Genomic DNA, 9604 nt, shown 5'->3' on the forward strand with positions numbered 1-9604 from the left:
CACTACGGAAAACAGTACAGAGGTTCCTTAAAGAAGTATAAGTAGATCTACCATTTCATCCAGCAATCCCACTACTGACGGCAGCGGCAGGCAGTCTGAAGTGGCTGCTGCCATGAAGCTGGCTGCAGTGAGGTGCAGGCGCTGGCCGTAGGTCCTACGGGGCAGACACAGAGGCAGGCGATCCCCAGAGCCAGTCGCCGTGGGAGCCTGCCTCTGGGAACCGCTGCAATGGGGCTAGGCCCAGCTGCCCGTAGGGCGTGGTCAGGCAGGGAGGGGTGAGCAGAGAGAGGCCCCAAGACGGAGCTAGGCCAGTGGCGGTTCGGCACTTGCACACGTAGCGTGGGGATCGGCCCGAACGCGGAGCAGTGGCCGCGCTTCAGGGGCCAGGGTGGGAAGTGGGAGTGGCGCCCACTTCCAGGACCCAACCAGCAATGCGGCCCCTGCACCCACCGTACCCACAGCGCCAGGTTCCTGTCCCTTGCAGGAGGCTAAACGAAGGGCCGCCAGAGGCTGTGTCCCTGGGATCTGCCCCGAGTTAGAGTGACTGCTGTGCCTGGTGCTTTCAGCAGCTGAGACTGGGGAGGCAATCCGCTCCTGGAGGTTTCTCCCTGGCAGGGTCACAAGCCAGGAGAGGGGGTGCCTCAAGCCGTCCCTGAGCCTTGGGGCCACAGGAGGAACTTGAGGCAACATCACCCCTGCCCCAGACACTGGCCTGGGCCTGGCAAGGGCTGGAGCCCCCAACCCAGGCTGCAAGGAGGCAGACAGGGCAGCAGGAACGGCCAGAGAAGCAGCAGTGGCAGCAGTGGGTCCCCTGTGCCCTGTGTACCTGAGGCAGCTGACTGTGTCACCCTCACCCTCACACAGCCGACAGGACCTGCTCTCAGGCCCAGAGCCTCTATCACAGCCTGGACCTCTTTCCCCACTGCGTCCTGGGAACCTGCAAGCACCTGGCCAAAGGTGTAGCCGAGATTCACAGAACTGGCCCCTAAGTGTCAGGTTCCTTTGTGTGAGGTTGGCTGGGGCAGTGTGCCACCTGCACCTCATCCACAACTGCTGCAGGAGACACAGAGAGGGGGCATGGCTGAGGCCGCCCCACTCTGCAGAGCCAGGGACAAGCAGGAGCCCTGTCTCTCCCGAATTGGCAGGGCAGGAGCTCGCCATGTGCAACTGCAGATGCCCAGGTCGCGGCTGTAGGCCTGGGCCTCCCAGTGCTCTTGGGGGCGCAGGAGGCCACCCTCCCTCTGCCAGAGCAGAAGCTTCTGCTGCCTGGCCTCTCCCTGCTCCCAGCACCCGCTGCAATCTTGGAGCGGGATTGGGGCTGAGCCCAGGTGCAGTTGCAGCCCTGTCGGGTGTGCACATGCTTGGGGCAGAGCTGACACACCAGGCCCCTGCCGCCTGCACCCCTCTGGACTTTGGGTGCTGACGATCATAGGAGAGAGGCCAAGAATGGGCTGGGGCCAGCTCAGCACTGACCTGCAGGTGCCCCTTTGGGCAAGGGGCCTGAGCACCATGGGTGGTGGGGAAAGGCAGTCAGGCTCCTGGGTGGGAAGGGGCAGGTCCCTGGTGAGGCACCACCTTCAGGCAAGGGAGGGCCTGAAGGCTGGGAACTGGGCTGCCAATCCTATGGACCAGAGTGGGAACTTGTAATGCCTTTCAAAGGCCTGCTCATGGTAACCCATGGACCAATCAACATACAGTTCCTCCCCTCTGAAGCCCATAAAAGCTCTGGACTCAGTCAGACTTGGAGAGAACATCCTGGACAACCAGCAGCAGAGAAGAGCTTCACACTCCAGGGACTACCTGCCAGCAGAGAGAAGCCACCCACCCCAGGACCTCCTCCTCTTTGCTGAGGGCTGAACACTCATCAGGTCATACTGGCTGCAGAAAGGAGCTACCCACAGTGGCTCTCTGAGCTGTTCTACTGCTCAGTAAAGCTCCTCTTCATCTTGCTCACCCTCCATTTGTCAGCGTCCCTCATTCTTCCTGGTCGCAGGACAAAAGAACTTGCGGTCTGCTGAATGGTGAGGCTAAAAGAGCTGTAACACAAACAGGGCTGAAACATGCCCCTTGGTCACTGCATTGTGGGTGAAGAGAAGGAGAGAAGAGCTGCAGCCCTTTGGGGAGCCCAGACCTGGAAGCTCCCTGAGCCAAGGCTGTGACTCCCTTTTGGAGGCTCTGAGGTTCCTGGCGTCTTCAAGCTTCCAGGTGCCACCACATCCCCTGTTGCCAGCCATGGAAGCTGCTTGCAGTGTGCCTGGTAGAGACACAGCCTTGCAGAGGGCCAGTGCTCATGCCAGAACCTGGAGTTACCTGCTCTTATGCAACAGCAGGCATGTCTGACTGTATGCAGTGGCTGGACCCCATACTTGCTCACACGTCCCTCCCCGCTCCATGCCTGACCTGCCCCATGGCAAGCCCTTGGTAGGTATGGGATCCATGCCAGTAGCCTGAGCCACGTGTAGCCTGCCAGGCCAAGTGGGTGGAAGGAGCCCAGTGGGCCCGAGCAAAACTCAGGCAAAGGCACCACTGGTTACAGAGGTTTCTGGCAAGAAAAAGCAATACCCCAGGGATTCCGTAACACTACTGGGTATCTACCTAGTGGAAAAAAAGTCATTATATGAAAAAGACACTTGGACATGCATGTTTATACACACACACACACACACACACACACACACACACACACGCACACACCATGGAATACTACTCAGGTATAAAAAGGAATGAAACAATGACATTCACAGCAACCTGGATGGAGTTGGAGACCATTATTCTAAGTGAAGTAACTCAGGAATGGAAAACCAAACAATGTATGTTCTCACTTATAAGTTGGAGCTAAGCTTTGAGGATGCAAAGGCATAAGAATGATACAATAGGCCTTGGGGACTGAGAGGGAAGGGTGGAGAAGGGTGAGGGATAAAAGACTACACATTGGGTACAGCCTACACTGCTCTTGTGATGAGTGCACCAAAATCTCAAAAGCCACCACTAAAAAAATTATCCCTGTAACCAAAAACCACCTGTTCCCCCAAAACTATTGAAATAATAATTTTTAAAAAAGATTAAGGATTCAACATACTTAAACATTTGGTACTTCATTCCCACCCTAGGGTTTTGGAGATGGTGGAACACACAACATCTGACACTGGACAGATGAGATTGACAGCAGTTTATTAGTCACATTTACTCAGTAGCCCGGCGGGGGTGGGCAGGCATCCCACACCACACAGGGCCACATGGGGGCTGTGCTCAGGAACAGAGGAAATAGTCAGTGGCTGTGGAGAGTGGGCTGTCCCCTGCTTCCAGAGGGAGAGTGTGATTGGTTTGTTTGAATAATTCCATGGCTGGCAGGGAAATGAAATCAGCTATTCAAAAATAAGCAGAAGGTGCAAGCAGTCCCCTTGATCAAAAGTGTTGGTAGGAAACCTTACCTGCAGGAGCAGAGCCAGGGGAGGACTTGTAGATAGACCATTCTAGGCCCTCCCGGTGTTACCAGATATCCAGGCTGCACAAAATATTGAACTCTAATTTTAGTCCTTATAGCACTTTTCCCTTGAACGACAAAGGGCTCATTCACAGACTGGCTCTTTGTCGTGAATACACATATATTTGTCTACAATACAGCATATATGTATTGATCTCTATATTTGCTCTATAAATTCTGTTGGCTTTTAATGACTGGGATTTGCTTCACAACATGTGGATGCAAATACTATCATATTTTAATTTCCCCAAATGAAATTAAATCTGGCTAAAGGTCTCACATATTGAGACTTGTGAGAAATGGAGAATTAGTTGATTTACCATTCTTCTTATAGAACAAAGCACCAGCTCTTTTATGGGCCCAGGAAATGAGGGGAGGGCCTCCATCTTCAAAACTGTATGATTGCTGTTACCACTGTCCTTGGTCATTAGAGATGGCACCTTCCCACCTTACAATCCAAATTAGCTAAGTCACAGGGGATGTATGCCAGGTTCCCAGAGCCGAAAAGCTCTGTGCTCCCTGGGGCCCACCTGGTCATCTCCACCCACGGTCCTTCTCCCTCAGAGGTTGGCATAGAGCCCTCCAGGCACAAAACCTACAGTCTAGGAACCCCTAACTAGGCCCTCTCTTCAACTCATGGGGAACTTATGGCCAAGAATATGGGATGTGATGATATCTCAGAAGCTTATTCCATCATATGTAATTATCTAGGTCTCCTTTTCACCAGTTGATTTGTAGTATAGGCAAATGGATTTAACACTTTATTTCAAAACCTGGTTTTATCTGCAGAATAATGAAATTATTCAGATTCCTATTAAAATCATCATCTTGCTTTGTTGCTAGTCTTTCTGCATTACGATCTCTGGTTTCATAAGGAAAACTTTTCAATTCTGACCCATAACCCTTCCTCCTGAACTTTACTGCAGACCAGGATTTGTTCTGAAATCTCCATGCCATGCTTTTCCTTCATATCCAGGGAGAAGCATTTGCCTGTCCATGCAGGTTCACACAAAGGCAGTGTTTTCTAGATGCCCAGAGGGGTGGCCTTCCTGAATCTTGTGGTTCCCAGTGACGTGGACACTGTTTTACCTTCTAGATGAGAAACTTGGATGAGTGTGAGGTGTGCCGGGATGGAGGGGAGCTGTTCTGTTGTGACAATTGTTCAAGAGTCTTCCATGAGGACTGTCACATCCCACCTGTGGAAGCTGAGAGGTAAGTGACGTGCAGGCGCCTCTCTTTTTGTCCTTTAAGGGACCTTCCACCTGCCATGAGCACTCTCCAGCAGAATGCCTGCTTGTGTCTAGATGGGGAAGGAGCAGGTTCATCGGGTACTGGGACCCAGCAGTGTGATCCAGAGAGCAGTGGGAGATGCTGGCAGCAGGAGGTTAATGTTCTCTGTGCTCTCAGGGACACTTCCTCTGATATGCTGAGGCCACTGTTGGGGACCCTTTGCCTACATACTGGCATTGTCCTTTCCTTGAAGTTTTGCAGCTGGGTGGGTTGGAGACAAGAAACACCAGTTGTTTATATTTTGTGCTTATTCATACAAGACAGGAAGCACGGTCTCATTGGGCTGATGGAGGCCTGAGGTCCCTGGGGCTGAAAACCCAGTTTCTGAAACTCAGGCCTGACAGACAGGGATCCTTGTGCTCCCAGCAGCTCAGCCAGAGAAAGGAGAGTCCACACTCACGGTGACACTACCTTCCTCAGACTTCCTGCCTGCTGCTACCACTGATGCGAGGGAAAGGCCAATGGCTGGAGACCCCATGTGCAAATCTTGCATGCTCTGGGAGGTGTTCCCCTCCCTCCCATGACTGAGCCCATCAGCCATTCCTGAAGGAAGACAGTGGCAGCCACAGGAACAGTGGCCATTTCCAGGGTCCCTGCCCTCTACTGACCCATGTCCAATCTCTCAGGACCCCGTGGAGTTGCATCTTCTGCAGGATGAACAAGTCTCCAGGAAGCCAACAGTGTTGTCAGGAATCTGAGGTCCTGGAGAGGCAGATGTGTCCTGAGGAACAGTTGGTAAATCAGATGCAAACCCCAAGCCTTCTCCTTTCCCCTCACACGTGAGAATCACGAATAAGCACAGGGGCAGGGGAATGTACCGAAAGGAGCCCGCTCTTCCGCGCCACACTTCAATGGCACTGATAGAACACCACAACTTGTTTGCACAAAAAATAACTCAGCCACGACATGTCTGTTTCCAAGAGCCACACATGTTAGAGAAACTTGTGGAAGAAGAGTGTGAGTCGTGTGCTCTGTCTCATGCATGTGGGCTCATTCTCTCCAAGCTGCTTTTCACTTATGGCCTCTTTCTTTTGCAGAAATGTGAGTTCCTCCTCTTGAAAGTCTATTGCTGTTCTGAGAGCTCCTTTTTTGCCAAGATTCCATACTATTATTATGTAAGTAACAACAGCAACCCATGATTACAGGCTGCCATGACATTACCTGACCCTGAAATGGGCCCTCGTGAGATTTGTGATCTTAATCCCACGGGGCAAGAGCACACGCTGTCGTTAGTTGCCTTCACCTTGTTGTATTTCTGCTGGATTTTATGGGAATCCACAGAAGGTAGACATTGAACTATGCTGGTAGCTTTTCCATTGATATTTTTGTCACCAGATTAGAGAGGCGTGTCAAGGCCTGAAGGAGCCCATGTGGTTGGATAAAATCAAGAAAAGGCTGAATGAGCACGGTTACCCCCAAGTGGAGGGGTTTGTACAAGACATGCGCCTCATCTTCCAGAACCACAGGGCCTCTTACAAGGTAGGTGGCTCTTCCTGCTTCCATTTCATTTCTTTCCATCCTTCCCCTCATTTTCTGGTGCCTAGAAAAATTTAGTTTCCCTCATCCTGTGATAAGCTTGCACGAGCAAGCGTTCTGGAAGTGATTGATGGGTTTCAGTTCAGAACTTCAGCTCTTCTTAGCAAAGAAACAGTGAATCAAAAGGTGTCCCTGCAACCAGAACCCCAGGTCCCTGAGAGCTCCTCCCCCACCTGCCCCAGAGGAGATAGGAGCTCAGAGACAGCAATTGAGTGCTGCCTGCTGCAGCATATAAAGGGCATAGAATTTCATCTTAAAGTGGTGGTGTGCTTCTTATCTGCCCCCAATCCCAGAAATCCCAAACTCCAGATTCCTTTGCATGTGAATAGACCATATCCCAAGAAGGATTGCCAGTAAGGAGTAGAAGTGACAGAGAAAGGAACAGATCAGTGATCTTACCTTACACCCTTCCACTATCTGAATTGTTGAAAGAACCTAGATTGCTTTTCTAACCCACTGAAATAAGCAATCAAAGGCAAAGAAGTAGTAATCCCAACTGTGGAAATGATTTCACTTTTCTGCCCTGTTAATAAGAAAGGATCATGCTGGTAAGAAACGGAAGTTACTCTTAGTTGCATGAATTTTCAAGTTTAACCTGGTTAATGTAACTTAGGGTGTTTAAGATAAGAGTTCTACTTAATAATAGTGTATTTCACACTTCAACATTGTTAAGAAAGTAAATTTCAAATGTACTCACCACAAAAAAATGATAACTATTTGAGGTGATGAATATGTTAATTAGTTCAATTTAATTATTCCACATAGCAGTCATAAATCACAACATTACTTTGTACTCCAAAATATATACCGTTATAAATTGTCGACTTACAGTACTTTTTTTTTTAAAGACAAGAGTCCTGATCATTCTCAGTTGAAAGGTGTCTCATGACACTAATGATGAGGAGCATTGTTTTTGTCTTTATTATTTTTTCAGTACAAGGATTTTGGCCAAATGGGACTTAGACTGGAGGCTGAGTTTGAGAAGAATTTCAAAGAAGTGTTTGCTATTCAGGAAACAAATGGGAACAATTGACTGGATTAGTGGATGCTGAAAGCATTCAGCAAATGGCACCCTAAAATATGCTGCTGGTTTGCCACTGACTTCAAAATGAGGTCACTTGGGCACAGCACGTGCAGGGAGGGGCTTTTCTCTGAGCCTCCCTCATCCGCCCAAAGACAAATCCTCAAAAGGAAATTCAATCATCATGAATCACAACCCCAAGTATCTCATCAGCCAGGGAAGAGTAAGTGGAATCACAGGGAAGGTTATTGGCAGTGACACCATCCCATACAGGCTCTTACCTCTTCTCCTGAGGGCTGCTCCAGACAACATTTATTACCCAGAAGACCTTTTGTCTGAAAACCAGCCAAGCTTTATTCAGGACACACTTCTTGCCTTCACTCTCCTACCTCCGTGGCCACCTCCATGCAGAAGCCCTAAGCCCACATTCTTTCCATAGCTCACGGTGGCGTGTGAGTGTCCATCATCTGACTCTTCTTGGAGTCTCATATTTCGTGGGACTCCTGTGCAAACATATGTTATTAAAATTTTTTTCCTCCTGTTAATCTGCTTTTGTCAATTTAATTCATTCTTAGCTCAACCAAAGAACCTAGCAGGGTAGAGGGAAGCCATTTTTCACTCCCCTGCAAAGCTGTTGGCATCCTGGTACCATTTCCTCTTCTGACCAGGTCTTTTCATCCCCAGCTGCTGAGTGGTGGCTGCTAATGCCAGCAGTCCCCAGAATATTACCCTGGGTCAAGTGGAACCAGCTTCACCTGGAAGTGACACCCCGTGGCCTGAGGCTGGCCCCCTTGCCTGAAAGCAGGACCAAGGGTGTGGTGTGCGGCTACCCTGTGCTCCCAGGTATCAGGCTGGAGCTAGTCTCCAGCTGTGGCCACACCCTGGCTTAGCTTTTGGCCACACGATGCTGCTTCCCCTACTCCCTTCTGAGTGAACCCTCACCATCAATCTCTTGCTTAAGGGACTTCATCCCAGAATGTGCTTCTGGGGAATGCAACCTAAGGTAATGGCCCCAGGAAGCGAGCTCTGAGGACAGGATTCTGGAGTTGGATCACTGTCTAGCCCAATGGTGCTAGGCAGAATATGGATAGCCCCAGAAGTGCTATCACTGAGCAGTTGCCCAAATTTTCACCTGTAGTAAATTGGAAGAGCTACAGGTCAAGAGGTAAAATAGCTGGTACAATTGTCTGGCATTTAAGAAGTGAGGAAAAGTAACTACAAGAAGTATGGGTTTTGGTGGCTATTGCTAAGTGCCATTAATATCTTGAAAAGAGTAAATGACAGGTTTAGATCTATTCATCACCAACCTAAAGAGAAGAGACCCTCATACACCTGCAGCTGGAAGGCAGACTGCAAGGAAGTCCTGTTACAGGCCCTTATTTTACAAAGAGTCGAACTTCAGAGAAGACTGAATTCTAAGCTCAGGGTGGTCTCTTATGCCAATGTCAAGGCCTTGAAACTCAGCATGGGGCTATCTAGATAGATGTACCTGAGAACTTTGACTCCAGATGCCTCCTGAACTCACTGAGCCTACAGAAAAGTCCTCTTGCCCCTTGTTGGAAGAATGAGCTACCACCCCCACCAACTCCCGATTTTTCTGGAATGAAGACTGTGTAGAGACTGCTCAGGACAATGCAAGTGAACAGTCATGGGCAGGGCGGCAAAGTGAAGAGAGGGTTTATCCTCCGAAGGAGCTGTAGGACTGGCCAGCGTGCATCAGCAGGAGCAAGGAGATTGTGTCTGGGAGTGGATCCTGGTCCAGGAAGGGTGAAATGTGAAACCAGATAAGTGAGAATTATTGACAAAAGGGCATGCTTCTCTACTGCAGAGTTTAACTAGCCTGGCATGGGCCAAAGGTGATGATTCTGATATACTCCTGGGTGGCTCCTAGAGACTTAGTATAAGACATGGTACACATTAAATCAAGTGGAAGCAGAGATGCCAGAACTACTGTGGCAGAGTCTGGAAAAGTGGGTCCCAAGGATAGAGAAGTTGGTGTGCTAGAAAGACTCTGCACTCTACAACTGGAGAATCCGTCCATCAGGCGACTGAGTTCCTCCTAAGGGGGACACGACTAATGTGTCTCAGACACTAACTAAGGGGAGAAGGAATGCACTGCTGAGGGGGCAGCACATCCTTGAGAAGCTCAATGGCAGCTGTCCCCTGCAGGCTGGAATAATGCTAGAGATGTTTTACAGAACTGGATCCCCCAGTAGTGAGTAAAATGATAGAATTCCAGAATAACAGAGGCCAAGTGGCAGCATTTAACCGTG

At 49.8% G+C, this 9604-nt stretch overlaps 1 protein-coding gene across 16 annotated transcripts in view; it reads left to right on the plus strand.

The window, feature by feature from the left end:
- The window catches only part of SP140 (SP140 nuclear body protein), an 88484-nt gene extending 80608 nt beyond the window's left edge, over positions 1–7876 (plus strand). For all 16 annotated transcript variants that reach the window (XM_054477706.2, XM_054477711.2, XM_054477710.2 and 13 more), the window contains 5 exons: positions 4581–4696; positions 5401–5509; positions 5812–5889; positions 6110–6253; positions 7245–7876. In XM_054477706.2, coding sequence (XP_054333681.1) covers positions 4581–4696; positions 5401–5509; positions 5812–5889; positions 6110–6253; positions 7245–7343 — 546 coding nt within the window. In that variant the 3' untranslated portion in view covers positions 7344–7876. The remainder of the gene's footprint in view (positions 1–4580; positions 4697–5400; positions 5510–5811; positions 5890–6109; positions 6254–7244) is intronic.
- The last annotated feature ends 1728 nt before the right edge of the window (positions 7877–9604 follow it).

This window comes from Pongo pygmaeus, chromosome 11 (genome assembly GCF_028885625.2).
Source record: "Pongo pygmaeus isolate AG05252 chromosome 11, NHGRI_mPonPyg2-v2.0_pri, whole genome shotgun sequence".
Classification (NCBI taxonomy): Eukaryota; Metazoa; Chordata; class Mammalia; order Primates; family Hominidae; genus Pongo; species Pongo pygmaeus.